This window comes from Larus michahellis, chromosome Z (genome assembly GCF_964199755.1).
Source record: "Larus michahellis chromosome Z, bLarMic1.1, whole genome shotgun sequence".
Taxonomy (NCBI): domain Eukaryota; kingdom Metazoa; phylum Chordata; class Aves; order Charadriiformes; family Laridae; genus Larus; species Larus michahellis.
The window spans coordinates 653,069-680,270 of record NC_133930.1 but is presented as its reverse complement, the minus strand read 5'-3'; the positions used below and the strand labels follow the sequence as shown (position 1 = coordinate 680,270).

Below are 27,202 nucleotides of genomic sequence, written 5' to 3'. Positions count from 1 at the left end.
ACCTGAGGAGCCTGAAGGAGCTGGGACACCGGAGGGGACGCCAGGAGCCTGAGGCACCTGAGGGGACACCGGAAGCCGGAGGGGCCCGTGCCGGGCCGCCCCCAGGAGGATCCTCGCCGGCGCCGGGCCGCGGCCCCCCGCGGCGGCGGTACACAAGGGTCCCGCTCGGTCCCCGGCGGCGAGCCACCCCCCGCACGCTTACAAAGGGCCGCGGCATCTTTAAGGGCCCGGCGGCGGCCGCCCCGCCCCGCCCCGCGCCGCCATTGGCGGGCGCCGTCAGCGGCGCAGGCCCGGCCCCGCGGGCGCGGCCAGGCGGTGCGCGCGGCGCGCCCTGGACAGCTCCCGCCGCCCGCAGACGGCGGCGGCGGCGGCGAGGCGAGGACATGGCGCGGGGCCGCCGCGGGCCCGGCTGAGCCGCCGCTGCCCGCTGCCCGCGCGGCCGGCGGAGCGGGCGGCCTCGGGCCCCGGCGCGCTGCCCCCCCACCCCCCTCACCCCTCCCCGGCGCGGCCGCCGCCCCCATGAGTGAATGAGGAGCGGCCGCGGCGCCCGTCGATGCCTCGCCAGGGAGCCGGGTGCCTGCGCCATGAACCCCGAGATGGCGATGGAGCCGCTGGGCAGCCTGCACGGGGCGGCCGGCCATGAGCCGGAGCTGATGGGCAGCCCCAGCCCCCACCACGGCGGCCGCAGCGCCGGGCCGCTCCGGGTGCCCCCCCCGCCTCCGCCGCCGCCGCCGCCGCCGCACCAGGAGCTGGCTCCCGCCGCCGCCCGGCCGGCCATGGTGTCCAGCATGGCCTCGCTGCTGGACGGCGCCGCCGAGTACCGCCCCGAGCTCTCCATCCCGCTGCACCACGCCATGAGCATGCCCTGCGAGTCCTCGCCGCCCGGCATGGGCATGAGCAGCACCTACACCACCCTGACGCCACTCCAGCCCCTGCCGCCCATCTCCACCGTCTCCGACAAGTTCCACCACCCGCACGCCCACCCGCACGCCCACCACCACCACCACCACCAGCGCCTCTCGGGCAACGTCAGCGGCAGCTTCGCCCTCATGCGGGACGAGCGCGGGCTGCCCGCCGTCAACAACCTCTACGGGCCCTACAAGGAGATGCCCGGCATGGGGCAGAGCCTCTCGCCGCTGGGCAACGGGCTGGGCCCCCTCCACAACGCCCAGCAGGGCCTCCACGGCTACGGGCCGCCCGGCCACGAGAAGATGCTCAGCCCCAACTTCGACGCCCACGCCGCCATGCTGGCGCGGGGGGAGCAGCACCTCTCCCGGGGGCTGGGGACGCCCCCGGCCATGATGCCCCACCTGAACGGCATGCACCACCCCGCGCACCCGGGCCACCCGCCGCCCCACGGGCCCGCGCTGCCCGCCGGCCGGGAGCGGCCGCCCTCCTCCTCCTCCGGCTCGCAGGTGAGCAGCTCGGGGCAGCTGGAGGAGATCAACACCAAAGAAGTGGCACAAAGGATCACGGCGGAGCTGAAGCGCTACAGCATCCCCCAGGCCATCTTCGCCCAGCGGGTGCTGTGCCGCTCTCAGGGGACCCTCTCGGACTTGCTGCGGAACCCTAAGCCTTGGAGTAAACTCAAGTCCGGCCGGGAGACCTTCCGGAGGATGTGGAAGTGGCTGCAGGAGCCGGAGTTCCAGAGGATGTCGGCCCTGCGGCTGGCAGGTAGGTGCGGGCCGGCGCCCCGCGGGAGGAGCGGGGAGCGGAGCGCGACCCCCGGCCGCCTCCGCAGGGCGCTCCCCGCCGGTACCGGCCCGGCTCGGCGACACCCCCCCCCCGCCCCCTTTCCGCGTTCCGCCTCGCCGGCTCTCAGCGGCCGGGCACCCGCGGCGGGGCTGGCGGAGGGCCGCTCTCCGCGGCCGGGGCCGTCGCGGAGCCCGCCGCGGCCGGTCGGCGGGGCCGGGGCAGCTCTCCGGGGCCGGGTGCTGAAGGGCCCTCCCCCCCCGGCCCCGTGCCGCCCCGCCACGCCACCATCCCTCCCGGCGCTGCCGGGCGCACCGCGCCGCGTCCCGGGGCCGGGCGGAGCGGCGGGGGGGGCCGGCGGCTCCGCGCAGCCCCGCGCAGCCCCGCGCGCCGGCCGCATTGTCCCGCGGAGGGCGCGCGGGCGCCCCCTGGCGCGGTGGCGGGGCGCCGCAGCCCCCATTGTTCTGCGGGCGCGGGGCCGGGGGGGGGGGGACAGAGGCGACGGGGGGGCAGCGACCCCCGGTATCGCCGGCCCCGCGGTGGGGTGAGCGAGGGTGACCCGGTGACAGCGCTGACCGTGCGGGGGGAGGGGGGACAGGGCAGGGCGGGGGGGGCGGCAGGGACGTGGGCTGTCTGGTCCCACGGTCACACAGGACCCCGGGACGTGGCCTGTCACACACGCACACCCCCCCGGCTTCCCCTCCGTGGAAATCGGTCGCCTGGTGGTTGTGTCTCGGTGGTAAAGGTGCAGGCGGTGACACGGGCAGACACGCGTGGGCAGGCGCACCGTAGTGTGCCCATGTCCGGCTCGGCTCTCTGCTGTGACAGCGACACGTCCACCTGCACAATTTAGAAACCAGGGGGGGTTTGCTCCGCCAAGCCCGCCGTTCCTTTATTGCGGTTGTTTCCAACCTGGACGGACCCATCCTCGCGCGTTATTGATTAGTTCTGCGCTCTCACGGCGACTGCAAACTCCTCCCGTCCTTCCCAACACCATCCAGTTCTTCCGTATTATCAACCAAATGAAGGTCCCGAGGTTTGTCTGCAATGTCAGCATCAGAGGAACAGAAAGGGTTTGGGGTTGTGTTGTGTTTTGTTGTTTTTTTTTCCCGGAGCACGCGGTGATGTCGCCTCCTCAAACAAACGCGTATCTAGAGGGAAATCGATGCAGATAATGTTTAGAAGATTAAAAGAGCATTAATGCTGGCAACAGGAGCGTAAACGCGTGGACCCAGTTTTCATTGATCTGGAACCTGAGCCGGCTCATTTCCAGTAATGCTGCCGGTGCTTTTCCTTCCCAGCACCAATCCCAGGTGGGGGGTTCCCCATGGAGCCCTACATATGGGGCAGAAAATCAGAAATCGCATCTACACGCCCGCCGGGTGACAGCTTTGCTGTTGCCCAGTGGGTGTGTAGGTGCGATTTCTGATTTTCTGCCATGAGCTGTCGTCCGGCAGCTGCGTAGATGCGATTTATGATTTTCTGCCGTACACAGAGAGTTATGCATAGATAATTCTGGATCTCCACTTTCCCAGTTCCCCCTGCATGCCTTTGCACCCAGGAGTAAAGTTTGGAGAGAACTGGGTGTCTGAGTGGGTACAGGTTCCCTGTGGAGTGGGAAAGACCTTTGCAAATTACCATTCCCTTCAGGAAATCAGTTTTTTTTATTATTATTACCACATGTGACTATGCAGCCTCATTACCTCGGTGCTTCCTTCTTCCCCTTTACTCCCCTCCGAGCAAGGGGAATAAACCGAAAGTACTTCAGATCTCTGAAAAATGGCCAGTTTGCCCTGTCCTTCCTGGAAGTTTTTCCTGAACAGGATGAAAATCTGCTGTCCTTTGAGGGAAATTCCCCCTCTCCCTGTAGGAACTGTAGCAGTCGTGTGTGCTTATTATTATTCTTATTATAAAAGATATAGAATTCTGTTCTGTTCTAGTCTAGTCTAATTTTTCTTATTATTTCTGTGCTTATTGTCTCTTCTTGGGAGTCTTTCAGAGACTCCTAAGCTGGTGGAGGGTGCTCGGGCGTTGCGGTGCTCGGAGCGGTGCGGGCAGCCCGGGCAGAGTTGCGGGCAGCTCACACTGTGAATAGGCAGCTCGGTGCGCGTTTTGGGGGTCCGAGAGTAAAAACATAATTTTGGCGTGACGGCGTGAGTGCCCTCCCGGGGACACCGGGCTCGCGCCGGGGCAGCTGGAGCAGGGACGGGGCTTTTGGGGACCTGCCCCGGGCTTCTGACAAGCGCTTGTGCCGCGGCCGGTGCGGCCCCGTCGGGCAGTCCCTAAATTTCTGCCGAGGTGAAAAATATTAACGATCTCTTGGGCGAGTCAAGGTATTTATCAGGGCGGCGAGTTCAGAGGGCAGGGTTCAACCGCGGTTCGGGTTGACTGAGCACACGGAGCCGCCTCCTCACGGCCGGGCTGCCCGCACAGCGCGGAACCGGGGCTTTATCGCCGAATCCCTGCCCGGTAAACACGGCAAGAATGCAAGTGAAATAGCTCCGTGCCGTATTCCCCTGCAATTAAAATAGCTCCGTGCCGTATTGCCCTGCAATTGAAATAACTCCGTGCCGCGTTCCCCTGCCGTGAAAACAGCCCCGTGCCGTATTCCCGGGCAGGACGGGGTCCGGAGATGCCGGTGCAGAGCCGGGGGCGGTTCTGAGTGCGCGGGGGTTGTGCGGGTGTCCCCGGCCCCCCGAGCAGCCGCGGTGGCAGCTCGCCCCGGTGGCCGTGGGCAAGGCCGGGCCCGGCCGGGCCAGCCCGCGACCCGCAGGTGCCTTTTCCGTTTCGCCGGGCCCAGCAGCAAAACGCCCGCGCTGCTTGTTTACGTTTCCCGATTGCTGAATCACCTTATTGATGATTAAACATTTTTGTACCAAAACACCATCAATGATTCATTTGTGCAGAACAGGCGCGCTGACCTCGCCGTCTTTACATCCCTTGGATCGCAGCGCGGTTCGGGGGAGGGTGGGAGGCGGGGGAGGCTGTGTCGGCCCCGCGCCTTTTCGCCTGCCCCCGGCCGAGGGGCAGCGGCGGCTGCCGGGGGGCTCCATCTCTCTCCACGGATCCCCGGTGGGGTAGCCCCGGGGGGCGGCCGGGGACGTGCCCACCCACGGGCTAGGTTTCGCGGGAGCTGCGCTGAAGGCCCCCCCCGGTCGTGTCTCGTCGTTGCTCCCCGCGAGTGCTCGGGGATGGCGGGCGGCGACACTCCGGTCCTCTGGTCCCGGGAGCGTGTGGCCCACGCAGGGACAAGCTCTGCTTCCCCCCCGTGACCTCCGCCTGCTGCGGGCAGGGCGGGTGCCGCCACGCAGGGGGGCTCGGGGAGCGACGCCCGGGGCGGGGGGGGGGTCAGGCCCCGTCGGCCCGAGCGGCGAGCAGAGCCCCGGAGCGGCGGCGGCACCGTCAGCACCACGGACAGCGGCGGGGAGCGGGGAGGGATGGAGGGGAACGGGGAGGGATGGAGGGGGACAGAGAGGGATGGAGGGGAACGGGGAGGGATGGAGGGGGACGGGGAGGGATGGAGGGGGACGGGGAGGGATGGAGGGGAACGGGGAGGGATGGAGGGGGACGGGGAGGGATGGAGGAACAGGGAGGGATGGAGGAACAGGCAAAGGAGGAGAGAGGGAGCAGAGAGGGGAGAGGAGCGCCGGGGCAGGCGGCGGCTGCGGCCTCTCCTTGGCCCAGAGCCTGGTGAGCTGGGAGGGCCATAGCAGAGGAGAGAGGGATGGTGGCTCCACACCCCACCAAGGTGACAGCAGAGGAGGGAGGGATGGTGGCTCCACACCCCACCAAGGCCAGAGCTGCGAGAGTGCAGCTGACCCCACGGCACCCGTCCACCCTCCAGTGCCCAGGAGAGCCCCCATGCTGTAGATTATTGCCAGGGGTGGGTTGTGTACAGGCAGACTGTTGTTGGCTCTCTGTCCTCTGCCTCTTTGTGCCGTACCTAAAGCTCCTTTCTCTGGATTTTGAGCCTATTTTGTTGTCTGTAGCTACAGCTAAAAATTAAGGCATAATAACATCTGTATCAAGTGCGTTATCTATGTATAAAACTATTTCTTAGTACAGAACTAAATATACAGGTACGTAAAGATTCTTTGAAAGGTGCTTAGTGGCTTGAAATATTAGTACTCTCTTCAGATATAGATTAGTGGTTATGTTTGAACAATCCATGCGGTAAATTGTGGTGCTGGGTGATAAATTATATTTCTCTTGTACCCACTTTCTGAAATAATATCCTGCCATATCTTTTTGTTCCAGATTATTTCTGAAGACATTTCTGCCCTGCAGAAATTTGCATACCATTTTTGTTAAGCAAACAGTTTTTATCGGTTTCTTGATTGATTGATACAGATAAATCTGACCATCTTTCTCATGAAATGCGTTTATATCTTCTTTTTTCCTCTTAAGTTTTTAAGAATCAATCGGTTTGTGATCATTCTGTGTTGATCATTCTGAACTTTTCCGATCTGTTCCTTGCTATTTCCTTATTAGATTTTTTCCAGCATCTCATTTTTTTGCCTAGTATCTCTTGGCCATCACCATTTGAAATGAAATATCCCAAACTCAAATATTTCTCTGCATTTGAAAACTGGCGGAATTTATTTCTGGCAAGGATCACATAAAGGAGAGAACATTTTTGCCAAAAGGATTATTTTCCAGCAGCTGATGCTGTTTCTTCCCTTGCTCTTTATAGGGGTGTTTTGACTCAAACTTTGCGCTGCTTTTTTCTGCACTGTGGCCCCATCCTTAGCGCTCCTCCCTTGTATTAGTCACAAAGTCTTGTCCTAGATGTTCCTGCCGTCCACCAGTTACAAGTGGCTTTTTCATCCCTTCCAATTAGACATTACTCAGACATGACAAGCTTCTTGCCAGTAACCCAACACGGCTATTCTGAGTCTCCGAGCACTAACAGCAGCAAACTCCTCGCATCAGAGGAGCTCCCCTGTGGCTGCCTTCAGAGTGGAAACAGGGCTCTGCAGGTGTACGGAGAATTAATCTAACAGGGAAAGCAGGGCTGAAAAGGACTTGAGACATCACTTGTCCTGACAGTCTGCCCCGTTCTTCAGGAATCTCCAGTGATGGGGATTTCTCAGGCTACCTAGGCAATCTCTTCCAGGGCTTACAGGTACAAAAAAATCCTTAATGACTAGCCTTAATCTCCCTTTTTGTCTTTTAAATCCTTTGCCTCTCATCTTATCCCTGCTAGACACAGCAAAAAAAATGACTCCCTTTCTTCTGATAGTAATCTGTTTGTATTTAAGACTGCTATCTTGTCTCCTGTCTTCTCTAGAAAAAGCCCCATCATACTTAGGAGATGAATATGCAGAGAAAGCATTACGTCCAAGGGGACAGATAATACATCTCTTTTTCCAAGGTAAAAGATTTTGTATCCAGCTCTATCAATCTTGCAGACTTTTGCATAAAAGGCTCTCTGATTTATAGAGGATTTTTGTACGCAGAAATCATACAAAATAGACTAATCTCAAATGGGCTCAGTGATAAGATCAACAAGACAACTCACTGATGGCAGATAGAAATGCAATCAAAAACGAAATTGGAGTGGTTTGGGGTTGTTTGGGTTTTTTGAGCTATAAAATCAAACTACTCCATTGTGAAAAAAGGGGAGTCAAACCACTGTTAAATGCTGCACAAAGGAATTATTAGACAAGCGATAGAGGCTGGCAGTTTCCCAAAACGCAAATTGTCTCTGGGACCAAAATATCTCTAAGTAAGCAGGGAACATATTTATGAGTAGCGGTGATTTTCCAGCAGATCTCATCTTGTCATAATGGGCATTTAAGATCGGGGCCCTGCGCTGAGGCATTAAGCTTTGGCAAGCAGCACGTAGCTGAAGAAGATAAAGGAAGAGCATGAGGAAGTCTTCCTCGGAGAGCTTCCCACACACCTTCTCCATTTTCCTTCTCCTCTGTGCTTGTCATGCCCACTCGTTCCTGTACCAGGTGAGGATGCCGCTGCTGCCCTCGGCAGCCAGCATCCCAGCACAAGCATCTTTCCTCCAGCTATGGCTGGGAAGGACCAGTGGCACCACGGCACCGTGACAGCCCCGACCACAGGCTCCCGATGCGAAGAGGCTCACACAGATTAGGTATAAGCTCCCAAAGCTTTCCCCCATCCTTCTGGCATCTTTAGTGCCAATTTTCTCCTCTGTCATGCCCAGATCCTGCCAGGGTGCAGCACCTTGGTGTCCTCCAACATCCAGCCCACCGCAGAGGAGGTGTCCTATGGGGCATGGCCCCACAGACCCGACGCTGGAGCCACGCTCGGTGTCAGCTAGCTCATGCCACTGGGGCAATAGGAGCTCTACTATAGGCAGTTGCTTTCGCCCACAGGGCCTGCTGACGAGTCATCCCATCTCCCTTCCACCAGCTGCATGGTGGCACATTCGCTGCGGAGGTGGGAGACCCACAGCCCTCTGCCTAGAGGGTCTCAGTCCCTTCCTCACCTCCACACGCGACCCCGTTGGTGCTCGGGGAGGAGGGACGCTTACCTCTGCTGCTGGAGCTGTGCTTTCCTAAGCCCCTGGGAAGAAGGAAATGGGAACCTGGCTGTATGGCAAAGAACATCGCTCCTCCCAGCCTGCTCTTGCATTCTGCATTCAGCACTCGTTGTCCGAAGTGCAGGGAGAGCTCGGAGAGCCAGGAGGGCAGCACAGGTCAGGCTTTGCCAGAGAAGCTGGCAGAGCTTTGCTCCCGTTCTCTGCTGTTCTTCATAATTGCACCCCATCGGTTACAGCCATTAAAAGGAAATAATAATTTCCTGCTTTCTCCCATGAGTCAGAATTTCTGAAAACAAACCATTTCTGGAGGCACACAGCAGGAACTCGGTAGATCCATACTTTCCCCTGCAGTAGGGCCCATGGGACTTGGCTCTCAACTCTGCCTTGTAAGTGTGAGGTGCCAGGAGGGAACCGCAGTGTGGGAGGGTGTCAGAGCCACATAGCTGTGGGAAAGCTGCTAGATGCGATCAGCAGAAAACAAGAAAGCAAAATATTTCAAATTCTCATCCACTCGAAGACTTCAGACTCCTATTCAGTGCTCGCTCACCTACCTCAACTTTAAATTCCCAGTCCTTTCGTGGAAAAGGTGCCCGAAGTGCTTCCCTTTCCCCACGGGGAGAAGGTCGCAGCTGTGTTCCGGTACTTGAGGGGATGTGCTGGCGCATCACTTGCGGATGCTGCTGCAACAGGCAGAGCACTCCGTTGGGGGGAAGGTCTGGTTTCAGCTCCGTGCTCTGACAAGGGGAATATAAATCCTCCTTACAGAAAAGTGTTATAATTCAGCTGGAAACTATTTTGGGATTCAAAAGGGAGAATCTCCAGAACAAGAGGAAACATAAATCTCCCAGGCGTTAGAAGTGGAGGACTGGCAGAGCGTGGTTTGAAGGCCGTTTTGCTGTGACTGGGCAGAGCAGCTGAGCAGCCTTGCTGCTGCCGCGAGAGCTGGCGGGTGCGACACCAGCGCTGCCAGCGGGGCCACGCTGCTGTCACAGTCCGGGGATGGCATTTAAATGCTGCTGCTGCGCAGTTTCTGTCAGCTTGTGCTTCTGAAAGCAGCTGGGACTCCCACCAGCACAAGTGTATTTTGGCAGCTCGACGAGGTTGATGCAATGATGCCATGTGTCTGTCTGTCCCTGTGGGACAATGTCACTGGTACTTTGTGGGGTACCTGGGGTGTCACCGCACCCAGGACCAGTGCTCTCACAGGTAACCCGGGGGGGTTGAGCCCCTTCTTGTGAAAACAGGAGCCAGTGGGGAGGACGAAGATCTCTGTGCCTGCCCTGCAGCAGGGCTACGGTGGGAGCTTGCACCAGCTGGACGCTGATGCCGGCAGGGGGGACAGCTTACGTGTCCCCCAGCTGTTGGAAAGGAGACCTTACCAGCTCGCGATCAACTCTGAAACAGAAATCTGCCCGAAATCAGGTCTGTTCCTTTTGCAGCTCGCAGAAAAGCTTGTTTGTAGAGAGGGCTGGATATTGAGCGTGAGGGGATGCCCCCCACCTCGGCCACAGCAGAGAACCTGGGGGGCTGCCTTGCCGAAACTGCTTCGGTGAGGGTTAGAGCTTGTAACCGCCTGGCGACGAGGGGTACGTGGAAACTGTACTGCACAATCACCAAGCCTCCACTTGTTCTTGCCCTGGAGTGCAATAAATTGGCCCTATCCCATCTATTATTTATCATTCTGTATTAATGCTGGGAGTATATTGCAATAGTACTTGGAGGCCCCTGTCAGAGATCCCGCACTGCGAGGGGTGTTGCAGCACTGCACGGGAGGGAGCAGCCCCTGCCCCGCAGAATTTACAGCCCAATTTCAGCTGCCCGGCAGATTTACAAGAGATGCGACACAAATAGCCCGAGACCTGCTGCATGCCAGCAAGAAATATAAAAGAACCAAGTCCCCGAACCCATTCATCTTTTCTTCTCAAATCGCTGAAGGATGCAAACCCCAGAGAGAGGAGGACGTTCCTTCCGTGACAGAATTAAGGGAGAGAAAAATCAGGTTGAGTACCAAGAAAACCCAGGCCTGGCGGGAAGCAGCAAGGCTTTGCGCTGCTTTCTCGGAGCCTTGCAGGAATCCCGGTACCTCCAAAGAGGACCTGCAGCGCGGGGAGCACCTCGCCGCTACGGGAGGGTTGGTTTGGGCGAGGAAAGAGATCTTTTCCAATAGCGGCAGATGTTCCCTGGAGGAAAGGAATTAACACTTTGTGCTGCACTCCTCCTTGGTGGGCGTACTCTGTTTTTCTGGAGGAATGCCGTCCGAGGGCATTGGCGGGGATTGCAGAGCGCGGGAGGGTGCTGTGAGCGTGCAGCCGCGGGAAAGGAGCTGGTGAAGGCGCAGGGGCTGCGCACCCCGACAACGTGATTATTTGCGTCTTCATTCAAATTGTTTCTTGTTACATAATGATTCTGTACACAGCGGAGTACTTAACCTAATTTGTATCGATCTCAATTGCTTTCATTTGTGCATACTTAATTCAGAGAGGTAATCAAATTGATTTTTGAGGCCTAGTTTTTAAGAGATTGTAGTAACACAGATATACAAGAGGTTGCTTTAAGTGAATCATAGCGAAGGAAAAACATTTTAAACCTTTGGAAAACGTTTCGATGGTCATTTCATTGTGTTCAGTATTACTAGCATAATTAAATTTCCCCCACATTGAGCCCTCTCCGAAATCAAATTGAGGAACATTTTTTAGTTCCATCAGGCAGATAACTGGGTTTAGTTGACTTTGTACTACACCCGCATGAAACCACATACGAGAGATCAATATTCATGGCTTATCCTTACGAACGAGGGAGAGGAATGACTTACTGCTGGATTAAGGGAATACTGTTTTCTACTCGGCTCCTTCTTAACATCTGCTATTTGTTTCACAGGGCCAGAGCCGCTTTTGCCATTAGAGTGAAAACACCGTAAACCCAGTGATTATCTGAGGGCGTTAGTTAACCTGCGGAGCTGCAGGGAACCAAATCTAGCAGAGGTGAGGCCAAAGGGAGGCTTTTTTCAGCAAACGTAGACGACGAAGAAATTTCAGGCTGCTAAAAAATCCTCTAGGATTTTGGATTAAAACCCCCTCGCCTAATTGGGGTAAAAGCAGAGATACCTGAGGGGGGAGATGGATTGAGGTCAGATTCATGTTGGGGTTTTGTTTGCGTTGGGAGCGGGGCTTACAGTGTCCGTGCTTCACAGGACAGAAAGTCACACGAGCCCTTTCCTTAACATTTCCAGTACCCAAAGGAAACTGGTGTCAGGACTCGGAATGAAGCGGGACGGCTCTGTAGTCCCTCTGCACCTGTCTCTATAGTTATATGTGTTATTATGACTGTATTCCAGCCTGGCTGGCAAAGCCCCCTGCCCATAAGCATCACCACCCAGGGCCCCCTTACAGACCAGCTCCCGCACCTCTGGGACGTCTCTCTCCAGACTCCCTGCAGCTCCCTCTGTGTGGCATTAGCCACTGGAAGACTTCACATTAACACCTTTCCTTTGCTTGAGCGATCATTGTTTCTATGTTGGCGTGCTTGCCACAAGCCCAGCCGCAAGCAGCGCTGACGCAGAGGAGCGGTGCTCGCCCCATCCTCTGCCAGCGGCACGGTCCCCATCCCCTCTCTGGTGTGGGATGTGGGACAGGGGCTTCCTCTGGATGTACTAGCCACCAGTGGCGTTCTCATGAGCACGCAGATGCCCAGGCTCTGCAGATCTCACTTTCTGAAATACCTGCTGAGCCCATTCGCTGGCACGAAGCATCCAGCCCACCCCAGCCCCCGGGACCCCTCCCTGTCCTGCTCCTCATCCTCATGCTGGTGACCCTCATGTCCTTGTCCCCCGGCTGTCTCGCTCCTGGCACCAGCGAGGGGGAAGTGGAGGGAGGAGAGAGGCCCCAGCTCACTCCAGTCGCATCCCCACCCCGTGCCGGAGGGTCCGGAGGGTGGGGTTTGGCTGAACACTATGGCAGCGCTCCCACTCGCAGTGATGAGCTCCGTATCAATCAATTTTGGCCTACGTGTGGCAAAAGCAGTTTCTATAAAAAGGGCCGGTCTTTCTGTGCGTGCATAAACAGCTGGTAGGAGCTATTGCTGCCCACAGGGATAGGCAGCGCTGCCTCTGGCTGCCGTAGGGCAGATTGATTGCGCCGGGCCGCGCGTTGTTTCAGCCATTAACGGTGGAGCCCTGTGAATATCTGCCAGTGAAAAAAATTGTCCTGAGAAAATGCCAGATCGTCCAGTCTGAACCATTTGCATTTCATGGAGTTCTCCCCAGCTCGGTGGAGGACTTGCCCTGGACTGTGTTTCCCCCCCCACAGGGATCCACTGGCCACCACAGCTCTCCCGAGCCAGCCGGGCCAGTGCCGGAGCGGGGTGGGATGCCCAGCTGGGGGTGGGTGCTGGGCCCCAGGGATGGGCTGGGTGCTGGGGACCACCGCAGCTCCTGCGGATGCGACTCTCATGGCAGCGGGGTGGAGGGGAGACCCGCGTGGCGGCGTTAGTGACCCCACTGCTGTCTGCTGGTAGCTGCCATGCATCGTCTTTAATGGTAGAGTACATTTCCCAGTGCTTCAGTCTTTATAAACGGAAGTTTTAAAGACAATACTTACCAACTGAAACGCTTCTAGATGTTTTTCAGGATTTATAGCTGTCTGTAATGCAGGGGCTGGCTAGGTTCCTCTCTCCTCTGGAGGAAAATGGAAAATAAGAATTACTGTTGCAGAAAATAAGACAAACGAACTATTAGTAGAAATATTCAATTTAATGATACTCGGCAACAAAAAAAAATTGAGCTTAAATTAGAAGCATGTGAAGTTCACAAGGAAACCAAAACTCAGAGGGGCTTGTAGAATAAAGTCCAAAAAAGGCCCGCTTTCCTGCGGACGCCTCTCAGGCAGATGGGGTTGGAGATGCTGGGGCTGATGCAGCGCACGTCGGTCACTGCAGCTCCTGGTTACGGTGGGGTCGTGAGTCTTCCAAAGCGGTGGGATATAATTCTTTTTCTCATGTGAATCGCATGGAAAGCTATTAACTGCCGGCAGTTTAGAGCAAATCTTCTTCGCGAAAGAGAGGTGCGTCCCGGGAGGCGATGGAGTGGAGGCCACGTCCTTCCCCGCTGTCACCCCCTCGCAGCCAGGCGTCTGCGGCAGACGCAGCCCGGCGGCGTCCGACGTTGTGCCCGGCCGCAGGGGAAGCCGGGACGTGGGGTGCCCTGCTTTTCCCTGGCTAGCGTTAGGTGAAACGAGCGCCAGCCTTACTGGTGGGGGAGCTGGCTTATGAGAGAGGGGATCCGGGGGGACAAGGCTCTGCAGAGGGGGGCGGACGAGCTGGGAGCGGTGGGGTTTTACCCAGCTCCTGGAGGGCAGCCCGGAGCCGTGGCTGGAATTCGCTTCCTTGGCTGAGAAGGAGGGCTGGGTGCTCGGCTGGCTCATGTCCCCACAGAACGGCGGGGCCGGGGGAGACGGGCCGAGCGCTGCTCCGGCTCGGCCGGGAGGTGCGGCTGCCTGCCTGCCGCCGGCACCTGGCGACATATTTCAGCACGTGCTTAACCTCAGGCTTGCGAACACGCTAATAAAAAAATCGATGGAGTGTCTTGCATATTTAAAGCTGAACATCGGAATAGTTGTTGTCTTCGTGGAGAGGAACCTTCTTGGCGCTGGGAGCTGCAGAGATTTTGGGGCTCGTTCCCATTACCTCCTGGTGCCTCAGCTGCCTCGCCTCCCGCCTCTCCACACTTGCGCTGAATGCTTTTTTAATTTTATTTTTTTTTATTATTCCTAAGCAATACCTAATTCTATTTTAAAGCCACGTTTTTTTAAACATTCCCTTAGTTTTAGCTGCGGGACAAAGCCCTGCTCGCTGAAGAGAGCCTGTCCCTCCCTGGGGACACGGCCCCGCTGGGTCGGGTCTCTGCGCCGCTCTTAATGCCCTTTAAACCCCTGGGGTTCCACTTCAGCCAAAGTTAAGCGAGGCAGCACTGAATCTATTTCTGAGCTCCTTCTAGATTGTTTCTATGTAAAGTGTCTTTAGTCCGGTGTACAAGAAAAGAGAAGAATTATATTTTTTTTCCACAGTTACGACTTTCAGTTCCTGCCAGTTGTCCGTTCTCGTCCATAGAATATGTTCAGCATTAACTGCAGTTAATAAATCAAATTGGTCTTAGGATCAAGATGGCCGCTTCCCTTCCCTCTACTAGTAAAACATTTCTCTTTCTGTAGGCAGGTTTCCTGGATAATAACTTTATTTTATTAGAGTGCTCACTCCATTTTTCTCTTCTGATAAATGCATGTCAAGGAACAACATTTGCCTTTATGGTGCCTTTTCAAGAGCAAACTTAACAGTTCAAGGAAAGTATTTACTGAATGCATTGAAAAGCACATACCTTTGCATTATTTATTATAAGATACCAATAACTGTAAAACGCAGAGTATCTCTGGACATAAATTAGTGATGTTAGGAAACACTAGACTCTTCCCAGTGTCCCGGAACCTATTAGAAACTGCGGCAAAGATGCGGGTGCTCGTCGCATCCCCAGTGCTGCGGGTACCGCCGCGTGGATTCCAGACAAAAGGCAGCGCAAGGTATCAAATGCAGAAATCCAGCCTAAAATCTGCTTCTTCACCTCAGACGGGCAGTAAAACGTTATCTGTGGAGCATGTTAGAGGTGCAGTCAGAGAACCCAGATTAGCCTTTGGGCTAATCGCCTCCGGAGACCCAAGTCCAGCCATGGGGAGGCAGTTACGGGCTCACCCTGCCGCCTGCGGCGTGCCCGGGCAGGAGGGTCCTTGCTGCCCCCCACTCCCGCGGGTGCCGTCAGGAGCCCTGTGCTGGTGCCGCTGCCTCGGAGCTGCGCTGTGAGCTCCTCCCGGTGATGCTCGCCTGTATCCTGTAAGTCTGGGCTTGGACCCGGCTCTCCAGAGCATCCTCCTCTTACGTTTTGTCCCTCCTGGGCTGTTTCAAATGGTCCCAGCCCGACCTTCCTCCCAGAGGCAGCTCTGCCGCAGCCACGGGAGTTTGGCAGCCAAGAACGGATGCAAGATGAGGATCAGCCGTTCCAACACAATATTCCAGTTTCCTGCAGAAACCCAGTGGAATACTGTCCCGTGCGCCACACTAAGCTGATCAGTGTAGTCACGCACCCGGCGGAGCCAGGCTCCCTGCTCTGCCCTGCTCAGGCACAGGGAGACAGGGACAGTCCTGACTTCAGGTTAATTACAGACATTTCCACAGTCTGAGTTCGACCTTTTGGGCCAGGTTCTCATTTCACATTCTAGACCTGCAGAATTATTTAATAGGGCTGCTTAAAAACCCGGCCACTTATCAATTCACTCCACTTATTTTGTCCCAGCGCATTACCTAACCATGTCAACATATGGATTTTTTTTTATCTTGCTGCCCCATGCAGACAGCCTTATCAGGCTATTTTTAAAGCTGGGTATGCTATGGCAGCGGTATTGGTTTCAGCACTTGATGTTCTCTCTGTGCTAATAAATACAGATCAGCTATTAATACTGATTTTTTTTAGGATGCATTAGCATCGCCTGGCGCAGCGCTGCTCTGGCGCTGCTGCCCCGCCTGACCTGAGCTCCGACGGGCGTTTCTGGCTGGTTTCACCCTCGGCCTCGGGAGATGCCCCAGGGAGGGGGGTGGCGCTGGCCCCCGCAGAGCCCTGCCGGCTTGCCCGAGGGCTGCCGGGGGCCGCAGGGGTGTCCGCAGTCTAGGGGTGCGGGGAGAGCTGACTGCTGATGAGGGACATTGCCTAAACAGCAGGCACTGCTGCCGCTTCGTCCCAGAGAGCTGCAGTTTCGCTTTGTCTTTTTTCATGGCTTTTCCACACGTGAGAGACCGTATGAAAGCGCAAGCTTACAGAGGCGCAGAATTTGAGGCAGGCGGGGTGGTGTGCAGTTATTTCTGTGTGAGGCCGTAAGCAAACGGTCTCACGGCAGAAGCCATGAGCTTGTCTCCCAGCAGATTTCGGAAGTTTTGGCAGGCCTTTCAGACAGCGGCTGTTGCAGCAGCGGATAGAAGCCACAAATAAACCGGTAAATGGTTAAAAAGAGTTCTCTTTCTGGAGAAAAGAAGCAAACAGGAGGTTCAGCTGGACGGCAGCCGTTTCTGCTATTGAACATGATTTTCCGCCAGCGGTGGTCACATGAAGTTGCTGCCAGGGGAGCTTTGACCGGGGTTTGCTTTGGGATGTTTAAAGCAATAAAACTCCCGTACAAACGTTAGACCTGGCTGCTGGGGTGGCAGCCCCAGGCCTCCACCACGCGCCCTCCCCTGCGTGCGGCTTTACCTGTCCCACCGTGTCCGTGGCCAGCACCCCTCCGTCCCACGGACATCGCTGGGAGAGGATGCTGTGAGCATCCCTCCGGCCCGCCCCACCGATCTGCCCCAAAACATGGGTGGAAGGTTTATTCAGAAGGCAAGAACAGCAATTTCCAATTGTATTTCCTGTAGATTACGCACGGGATGCAGTTTACGTTACGGAACAGCGCCTGTTAAAAAATAGTCATCTGCGGTTGTTATATGCTACGGCACATGATAAGTTTCTGCAAAGGATTAATCTTTGTCTTAGCTAATGAAGGGAAAAAAAGGATGCGCTTTGCATTTTCTTTCCCAGGCTGACATCAGATAAGCTAACTTGTTAATCCTAATGCTGCTGTGACAGAGGAGCAACGCGCTTCTCAGATGGTGGCTTTATAAAAAGTGTGGGAAATCTCAAAGTTGGGCACTAGCCAGAAATGGCAGGTGAATTCGAGGGCTCTGTCTGAGGATGGGGGGGGGCGCTCCAATTGCCTTGGAATTCAGTGCCGGAATGCCCAACAATCAGGTGCCCACCCAAAATAATTTCTGAAAATGCAGGTTTTTGGGACGCGAGTGCGATCACCAGCGTGACCCCCTGGTGTTCCTCCGCCAGCCCCCAGGTCCGGCGCGGTGCTGGCTCGGCCGTGCACGGCTGGCGCTGCGGATCCTGCGGGAGGTCTCCGTGCCCGGCGTGGCCACGCATGTCCGGGGGGTCTGCGGGGTCCATGGCGGGGTCTGCGGCAGCCAGGCGCATCCTGACGCTCGCTCTCTCTCTCTGTCTCTGCCCACCCCTTCCCCAGCCTGCAAACGCAAAGAGCAAGAGCCGAACAAAGAGCGGAACAACTCCCAGAAGAAATCCCGCCTGGTTTTCACGGACCTCCAGCGCAGAACACTTTTCGCCATCTTCAAGGAGAACAAGCGCCCCTCCAAAGAAATGCAGATCACCATCTCCCAGCAGCTGGGCCTGGAGCTCACCACCGTCAGCAACTTCTTCATGAACGCCCGCCGGCGCAGCCTGGAGAAGTGGCAGGACGACCTGAGCTCCGGGGGCTCCTCCTCGGCCCCCAGCACCTGTACCAAAGCGTGATGGGGAGCGGCCGGCACGGCGCGGCGCGGCATGGCACGGTGGAGAGAGCGGCTTCGCAGCGGGGCCCATCACTGGTGACTTAAAGCACAATCCTCCTGGAAACGAACCCCAGCCCAGCTGTAACAAAGGACACTTCTCACGGCTTTTAGTCAGTCTTAGCAGGCGCAAGTCAAGAATTAACCTCTTTCTATACAATACTATGCTCAGGACAGGCGAAGCAGGTCTGAAACGTAGGGGAGTCGTCCGTGAGGCAAGTTTCTCCTGAGCCCCAAAGAGCCGCGGCCGGCGGGGTGCCGCTGCGAGCCCGGGCAGCCTGCCCGTGCCCGGCGCTTGCCAACAGGGCGCCGGTGCTGGCCACACCGCCCTGCACCAAAGCTCACCGCCGTGGCGCGGCCACGCCAGAACGGAGCACAAAGTCTGACACGTAGACGCTAAAGAATCTGAGAATCTCTTTTTAAAACTCAGGCATGGTTTTGTTAAGTGTTTTAGGGGGGGAAAAAAAAAAAAAGATCAAATTTAAGTTTTTGTTTGGTTTTGTTGTTTTTTTTTTTAGTTTCTTTAATTTAATCAGCGAGTACAGCTTGATCTTGGATCGGAAAAATTCAGTTCACTTGAGCTCAAAGTATCAAGCACAAAGCCAGTAGCTATAGGAATAGGTATGACCCTGGACTCCTGGCAGCGACTGTTCCGCCGCGCAGCCCGGCTTCCCGGGCCGGTGGGGAACACCTCTGTGACCACGCGAGCCTCAAGCACAGTTTGCAGTTTGTCACAAGTTCTGTGTTTGTACCTAATGCAGATGCACACTCAGGAGGTCAATAATTTAACTGCTACAGTACATGGAGCAAACACAACATTTTGGAAGATCTAGATTTTTTTAGGTCATTAATGCGTCCTTTTTAGTTACCAGGAATCTAATTTCTCCTCGGCAACGTCCTTATTACTGAAACGTATTTAGCACTCAATGTATTTTTGTTCCTTTTTTTTTTCAGTATTTTATGGTACTTTCAAGCAGGAAAAAACCAGAAACGAGCCCTTCAGATGCCACTGGCCATTTCAGATGTGCCGCGTATGACTTCAGTACGCCATCTAAATCTATTGAATCCCTAAGTTCCTTTTACCCCCCAGCTACCCAAGCTGGCGGGAACACAGCACACCAAAGAGACAGGATTACTGCAAGCCAAAGATGTTTATAACTTGCCATTTTCTCTTCGTCATCGCTGGTGCGGGTGGTTGTGTGGCGATGGGGGAGCCTCACAAACTCCAAGCCCTCTCTCCACCTCCGGCGGGCCAGCAGCCCAGCTGAGCCGATGCCGAGCCCCGGCCGCAGCCGCCGTGCTTGCCGCCGCACCGATGGCGGGACGGTGGCGGCCGCTCAACGTGCGCCTTTACCCGAGAACGGCCCCTCCTGCAGCGCCCGCCGGGGCCCCGGCAGCAAAGCCAAGCGCGGTCGTGGTTCTTTAGAGACACTTGAGACTTTTTTTATGTACTACTTAATCGAAACCAAAGAAACGTTTTCTGCACCTACTTCTTCTGCAACGAACTGTTCCATTTAAAAATAAACTAAAAATAAAAATAAAAAAAAAAACAAGTAAGGACGTCAGGAAGCAAACGAGTAACACACTGTGTTTTGACAGACATCTTGGACATTTTAGGAAGCAGATCTCAAAGAAAGGGTTGACAAGAACGAGAACAAAGCAAAGCCAGTACGATTGCTGCTTCATTTGACAACTCAGTCATCTTAAAGTTGAAGATTGTCTTTAATTTGTGCCTATGCAGTTTTTTCAAAAGAACAAGGAACAGAGCAACCAAAACCTCAACAGCTACAATACCAAAGATGAGGATTCTCACTACTTTTCTTTCAGTTCGTTATCTCCTCTTGCACGACTGAATGCATATAGCACCATTGATCTGGGTACAGGTAATCACTTCTGTTTCTCTGAGCAACCAAAAGGGTGGGTTTATTTACATTATTCCTGTTTCTGCCTCACACGGGATCTCTCCAAGAGCTGCATGGACTCCAAGCGCAAGATGTTGGGATACTACACTGGTATGTCTCCTCTCTCCAGAGCCACGTAGGGAAAACGTGTCCATTGGGTATGACTTGTTTTGTCAGGTAGATTTGGTCTCCTGTATGTCTAGAGCTTTGAACACCCATCCTTCTGTATGTGAAATCGGATGAGTAACCCACACCCTTCTTTCTCTTCCCCAGGGATAAAACTCGCAATATATGTATGTACCGATTTATGTCATTGTAAGTGCTGAGCACCGCCGCAGGCTGGCACACCGAGATCAGATCCTGATCTGAACCAAAACTGAGGTTTCGGCAGTTCGTGCGGCAGTTCAGTAGTTCGTTTTGATGTATTAGACACATTATGTTGGTTGCTCAAAGTCCTGATGGTCCAAGTCACGACACGCAGACCTCGGTCTAAATTTCTCTTCAGAGCTGGAGCTCCGTGGTACCATTGTGCTCTATCTCTACATTTAAACAAAGGCTTCTTTTTAACTACTTTGCAAAACCGCTGCAGTCATCTTCCAATTTTCGCATTTAAAAAAAGAAAGAAAATCAAAAAGCCTTGTCTGCTCAGGACAGGAAAGGTTTCTGAAAAGTAAATTTGGGATCCTCACAGCTAAACTGACAGCACATACCAGCTCTGGGAAGCAAAACATAGATTTCCCAGAAAGATTGGGCATGATTTGAAAATAATCCAGAGAAGCCCGGTAGTCAGGACTAAAGCTGCCAAAAAATGGTTCGGGTCTGGGCTGATGTGTACCAGCGCCTCGGGGTGTTTGCGTGAGGAGTTCGGAGCCAGCTCGCTGTAGAGCAGCGCCCAGCTGAGGCGGTTTGGTCATCTTGAAGTTCCACCTTCATTCCCATCCAAGAGTGTGCGCTCAAAGCAGCCTCTCCATGTGCATCCTGAACGTGGCATCGCCCCCGCGGGAAATGTCTGTTCCGACAGTGTCCTCCCGCAATCTGCAGCAGTGTCAGGTGATGCTGGGTTTTGGTCACTTTTCTCATGCTCCATCCCATAGTGCCCCTGTAACCACTGCGGGAGGTGACGCGCCACTGGTGAAAACCCCGACTGTTGTTCCTTACCGCCCCTTCCCTTACTGCAGTCGCGGGGCAGAGAAGCGTATCATCCGGGACAAGGAACGAGTCCCAGGCCTCCTCCCAGCAGCCGGTGTCCCACCCCAGAGACGGGCATGTGGGACACCACGTTAGGGACAGCCTTGGTTGTGCCTCCCATGTACCACCATCCTTAGAGGCGGAGGTGAGCCTGCCCTGGGCTTCTCCCGAAGCCTGTGAGCAAAGACCTGGGCTTTTTATTTCTGATCGGAGTTCATCCCAATCGCCATAACGATGTAAGTCTAGATCATGTGCTGAATTACAAAAAAAATACATCCCTGATGAAATCGTTAATTCTCTCCCAATTGTGGAAGTTTTTGTTATGCAATATTACGGCTTAAGTTTTTGCTTGGCTCTTTCAAATGCTGATCCGCAGCCTCCCACCGGGAACAATCTAATGACAGCGCTTTGGCTGACGCGACTGCCCGCGCTGCAGCGCTTGTTTAGCAAAACACAGAGGCTTCTCTGCGCTGGGACTGCAGGTACATCAGTGCCCGTGTTTCCTCCCTGTTCGCCAAAAGTCATTTTCATCTGAACATCTGAAACTGCTGCTGCATTTTTTATCCCTGCATCTTTCATGGCCCTGTGTTACGTCTTCCGTTTCACTGTCAACTCTCGTAGGCTTTTATGTAGCAGCTCTCTCAGAAGAGGAGTGTCCGTAGCATATGGTGTGGGTAGATATGTTTGTATGTACACGTGTGAGCAGAATATACGCTCTATTCTGCCCATGCTAAAAAAAAAACTCAAATAGATACGTTACGTTTATATACCATATATTTATGAATCTATAGAGCCGCGTAATGTAACTTGTTCCTTTTATTTATTCTGGTACGAAAGACTGGTACGTACAGATAGTATCCCAGCATCTTCTGTACCGTGGACTTGGAGTTACTACCATGGGCACATCCAAGATGAATTCAACTTTCAAGAAACCTTGGATATTGCTTAATCATCCGTGAAGGAACAAAGAATGTGCTTGATGACTTCGGTTGAATAGCTTTATTCCGGATCTCTCTTACCTAAAGCTGAATCCAAAGACCTGAGAAGGACTAAACCAGCAAACTACGCTCAAACTGCAGAAGGGAATAGGGGTCTCCTCTTCCAGAGCAAGACACGGTAACGACACGGTATTGCAAAGAGTGTGCTAGCTTCGGACAAAACCCGATGTTTTTCTTGCTTGTCACAATACCTGAGTATTTTTAAGACACGGGGAAACTTTATACTTGGCCTCCTTTATATTTATTAAGGGGAATTTTTATTGTTTAAATTTTTTAAAAAGGTAAAGCTTAAAATGGTTTTATTTTTTTCCAGACACTTGTGGGTTTTAACCCGATATATTATCTATCAATAATGTAATTTATTTAATTTAGTCTTAGAGTAGGTCCTGAAATCTCTGTTCAGTCTAAATCCCATTGAGTTTCATTTCAGCTTTGAAATTCAATGGGAGTTTTGGCTGAATGTGGACTGCGGGATCAGGCTCCAACGTGAGTTATTTGTAACTATTTAATTCGATCATTTATGAATTAATTTGGGATTAATTTTGTTTATTTATCCGTTTTACTGTTGTAGCGCATCAGAGATGCGAAGCCTGTGTTAGTAAATACGCTTAAAAGTTAGTATTGCTTCATAGAGCAGCCGCATTCTGTTACAGACAGGAGAAAAATAATGAGTACATGAAACAGGAGTCTAGTTTTAATTTCTTCTTTTAATTAATTTCAATTGTTTAAATATCAAAGTTTAAATTATTTAAGTTAATCTCTTCCCATCTGATTAGAAAGTGTGACATACCTTTATTATGGCACATAAAGCCTTCCTAATATAACTTATTTATTTAACTTATTCATAATCATCTGAGGATGCCCTTGTATAGTTTTTGGTTTTTATTTAGAATCACCTTTAAAGCACTACAGCTGATTTTCCATAAGAACAACAGAGCGAATTTTGAGGACAAGCAATGAATATTCAGCCTAAAACTGTGCATTCAGAAACAATAGGGAAAAAAAAAAAAAAAAGACACTGGGATACTTTGCCTGAACTTTGTGGCTTCTTAAAACTTAAGCTGGGTGAAAGCATAAACATGCCAAGCGAAAAGAGAGAAACCCTTAAACTAGCTGCTTCCAAGAATGAACTTCTGTGTGTGTAAAAAAAAGAAAAAAAAAGAAAAAAGAAAAAAAAAAGGGAAAAAGAAAAAAAGAAAAAACCTTTCTATTTCTAGTGAGAACCAAAGAGGCTACCTCACTGACTTTTTCCATTTGTAATTTTAATCGTGTTGATGATACCAAAGATACCAAAGATTTCTTTCTCTGTGCGGTCTGCATTTTGCTTGTGCTCTGTTGTAGTTTCAACTGTTCTCTCCTACACACAGCAACGTACAGCTGCAGCCCAGACACCCAGAGAGATGCTTCTCGCGGAAGCTGCCAGTTCTGGTGACGACGTTTTCTGTGTTTCCCTTACGCCTTCCCGCCAGCCAAAAACGTTTGGAGATGCAGAACCCCTTCACGTCCCTCCCCACGCCAGATCCCGGGGGACGGAGCGGTTGTGTTGAGCTGAGGTGAATCCCGGCTGTATCCGGCGGACGATTCCCTGGGGAAAGGGACCCGCGTGCTGCCACCCGCGCCGGTCCCGCTCACGGATTCAGGGGTGCGCCTTTGCGCCAGCAGCACAAATTAGGGCTAGAAATGATCGTTTTGAGGCAATGCCGTTCCTGAACAGGTAGGCTGAGGGGAGGGGGGTCCCTCCCCGTTTTGGCCACCCGGACGCCCAGCAGCGGGCTCGGGGAACGCGGAGGGCACAGCGGAGACGGAGGCTGCTTGCTCCTGCCTACGCGGTGCGGGTGTTGTTTGCGACTACAGTTTTCATATGAAAATCAATTAATTATTTTTTCTCGAGTTAGCAATGAAACAAAGCTGCATTAAGCTCCATTAGTATGACGTTCCTAAGTGGTTACTTAAAAGTTGGTTGTTTGTCGTTGGGGGATTAGCGGTGCCCTTTAGCATTTGCTTCTTTTGGCCTGTTTTATCCTGTTTATCCGATGGGGAGCTCCCCACGGGCCCCGGCAGACAAGAGCTCAGCTTTTCGGTAGGAGCCGCCTCATCCTGCCGACAGCGGAGCCTGTTCCGCAGTAAAAAACAACGAGAAGGTGGGCGCTGGCTGGTAGGTAAATTTAAAAGAGGGGGAAAAAAAACACCTAATTGAGATCGCAGGTGCGTGCACTTTTAGCTGAGGTTAAAAGCCGGTTCGTAAATCCCTGGGCCTGCCCCGCGGCGGCACAAAGGCCTCGCTGCGCTGAGGGTGAAGGCAGGCGGGAGAGACCCCGGCGCAGCATCGCGGCGATCCCGGGGCGGGACGGGACGGGGGCCTGAGCATTTCCCCAGGAAATCTGCCCGAGCAACGCCTCTGGATTCACCCCGACAGATTGCCAACGGCTCAACACAACAGCTCCGCTTCAATTCAGTGTTGCCTTTTATTTCGTATTTCTTTCTGATTTCCAGTCTGTGTTGGAAAAGATAGGGACTTGACAAGTGTGCTTTCTCTCTCTCTCTCTCTCTCTCTCTCAATCTCTCTCTCTGTATTCCTTCTCTAAAAAGCTATAATAATTCTCAGGATGCCTTCCGGGCGTGGAGGAGACGATCTGTCCTGGCGTAGGCGAAGCCTTCCCGCCGGCCCCGGCCCCCCCTGCCCAGCGGGGGCGGGCGGCGGGCTGGGCACAGAAACCCCAGAGCTGGCAGGGTCCCCCCAGCAGTCGCGGTTCTCACCAGACACGTGCTTCACTTGCAAAGTGTGACATTACCACGGGACGAGTGCCTTGCTTGAACCAAAGCAACGATTTTGCCAGTCTAGACCTCTCTGTGCTTTTTTTTATTCTTCCTGTGAATACCTCAGCTTCAACTGGGCCGCCGAATCGTACCTGGTGGGCTTTTTGTACTGTGGTGCTTTGCAATGCAGCCCTGCAAAGAACAAAACTCCTAATAATACCAAAGGCTCCTCTCTCCTTCTCCTCCTCCTCCTTCTTCTCCTCTTCCTTCCTCTCCTCCTTTTCCTCCTTCTCCTCCTCCTCCTCCTTCTCCTTCTCCTCCTCCTCCTCTTCCTTCTTCTTCTCCTTTTCCTTCTTCTCCTCCTCCTACTCCTCCTTCTTTCTCCTTCTCCTCCTCCTCTTCCTTCTCCTTCTCCTCCTTCTTTCTCCTTCTCCTCCTCCTCTTCCTTCTCCTTCTCCTCCTCCTCCTCTTCCTTCTTCTCCTTCTCCTTCTTATTCTCCTCCTCCCCCTCCTCCTCCTCCTCTTCTTCCTCCTTCTCCTCCTTTTCCTCTCCCTCCTCCTGCTTCTCCGTCTCCTCTCTTCTCCTCTCCCTCTCCTCTCCTCCTTCTCTATTTCTTCATGGTTCCAAAGCTTTAATATAAAACTGGGCATGTTGGCAACGCAGACCGTGCAATCCCTTACCGAATTTTCTCAGATATACCTCATAGAGAATAGTTGTTTAGAGTAATGTTATTATAGCGTATGTAATAAATTATTCACTGTTTCTTTTTGGTAACTGTGATTTAAAAAAGAAAAAGCTTTATACGTTTTAGGTTGTGCTTTTGTAATAGACGGAACAGGTGCGCTTAAAAATGTACGTCAGTCTTTCTTCCCGTTGGGTTTTTTTTGTTTATTACGGATTGGGGAAAAGTTGCAGAATGAGCCCAAAGTTTACAGTTTCATATTTTGCTGAAGAAACAATCTGTGTTAATTTGCTCTGTTGATAAAAAAAAAGAAAAAAAAAAGATTATTTTCTACATTTGTGCTACTTGGTCTGAACAGCTAATTGTTCTGTGTGACGGTGTAGTATTATAATTAGCAACTGCCAATCAGCGCTACCATTTTTATGCATGAGGCAAAACCTTAGCAGTGTGATGCATCGTGGTTCTTAATGGCAACTTCTTCTTTTGGATTTGAAAATAGGCCTTTTGCTTTGATGGTATTTATTTATGCATGGAGCCTGTTATCTGTTAGCAGTTGTGGCGCAGTTGTGTGTACATTTACGCTGCGAAAACACGCACAGTTTTGCCTCATACGCTTATGTACTGACAAGAGCTGAGGTGCGCGTCAGTTCTGGTCTGTCCGTGTTTTAAACGGGGGCACAAATTGAATTCCAGTTAAATTTTTATTTGGGGAAGAGTTTGGCCAACCGGCCCCAGCCGATTGGATCCATCAGTCGGTCGTGTGAAAACAGACATCTTGCTCAGAACGGAGCCAACTGTGCGTTTTTTCCCAGGCTCGGGAGTTCCTTTGGCTTTATGGCAGCCCGGCGGGGCACGGCACGGGGGACGGGCCACACAGGGCGTGCTGGGGACGCGCCGCGGCGCCCCTCGCCTGCCCGCTGCCTCCTGCCCATCCCGGCGGGTGCTCGGCAGGACACCGATGGGCGCGTGGTCTGCGGCGCTCTCTCAGCCACCCCCAGCACCCTCGCCTCGGGGTTCACGCTCATTAAAATGCTTTGCGCCCGCTTTGAGTTACCCCTCGTGTCACAAACGGGTTTCAGGCCCCCCCCAGTCTCACAGTGCCCGAGCGGGCTGGCAAATTGATTGTCTTTTATAGCCGGCTCTTGGCGTAACCCTGACTCACCGGTCGCGCTGGACATAAAGCCAAATCAACTGCTAAATACACTTCACTCTGCGTAGAAGAGTGCCACTCGGGGAATAGGAGTACGGAAGTCGCAGTCTTCTAATGAGGCATCTGAAGTAACGTCGGTAGAGTGTTTATATTGTCTGTCATTAAGGATATATTAGAGATGTGCTTTCATTAGTGCAAAGAAACATATTTTTATTTGGCCTTATACGGTAGATTGTGATAATGAAAGCTTTGTAATATAGTCTGTTTATTTTTTTTTTCTTATTTATCTGCCAAAGACGGTAATGGATACAAGAATTTTAAATAGGGTTTTTTTTGTAAGACAGTTAATGATTGTAATAGTGTTTAATCTTCCAGAAAGCTTTCTATGTTCTTCCGCAATAAGCAGACTCGACATTTGTTTCGGCAGCCTCGACTCATGCTAGCAGATCCCGACGCTGCTCAGGCACACGCGGTTGTTGTAATACCTACACGCTGAGCTCACCTCCAGGTTTCAGTCCAAAGGCAACACGGGGTATGTGAGACAATGGCAACGGTCACTGCTGCGGCCAACAGTAGGTGGTCCAGCTTGCTAAAATTTGCCAAGGTACTTGTATTATGAAATTTAAGGTATATTTTATTATGTCATTTTATGTCATTTTTTAACTTTGTGGAAGGTGATATGTTGAACTGAGTGTAAGCTGAGTTTTTCAGACAAATAAAGTAGCTAAAGAGTGAATGTTATTTTATCATTAAAGGGTTTTTACTCAATGATTTGTGCCAATAGATGTCCTTTATCCTGATGACAAGTATTACATTGCTTTCAAAGTTTTATTTATAGCTATTGATGTAAAACCCACACACACATATTATTTGCCAAAGTTCAATAAAGGAGGAAAACAACG

At 53.2% G+C, this 27,202-nt stretch overlaps 1 protein-coding gene across 1 annotated transcript; it reads left to right on the top strand.

Annotated features, from left to right (window-relative positions):
- Window positions 1–374: 374 nt before the first annotated feature.
- Window positions 375–27,202, top strand: ONECUT2 (one cut homeobox 2). Its single transcript, XM_074570452.1, has 2 exons — window positions 375–1,674; window positions 17,302–27,202. The coding sequence occupies exons 1-2, from the start codon at window positions 528–530 to the stop codon at window positions 17,586–17,588; spliced, it is 1,434 nt and encodes a 477-aa protein (XP_074426553.1). The 5' UTR covers window positions 375–527; the 3' UTR covers window positions 17,589–27,202.

Coding starts and splice junctions, on each gene's coding strand:
- ONECUT2 (XM_074570452.1), top strand. CDS start 528: ATGAGGAGCGGCCGCGGCGCCCGTCGATGCCTCGCCAGGGAGCCGGGT. Junction 1,675..17,301: donor GTCGGCCCTGCGGCTGGCAG/GTAGGTGCGGGC, acceptor CCCCTTCCCCAG/CCTGCAAACGCAAAGAGCAA.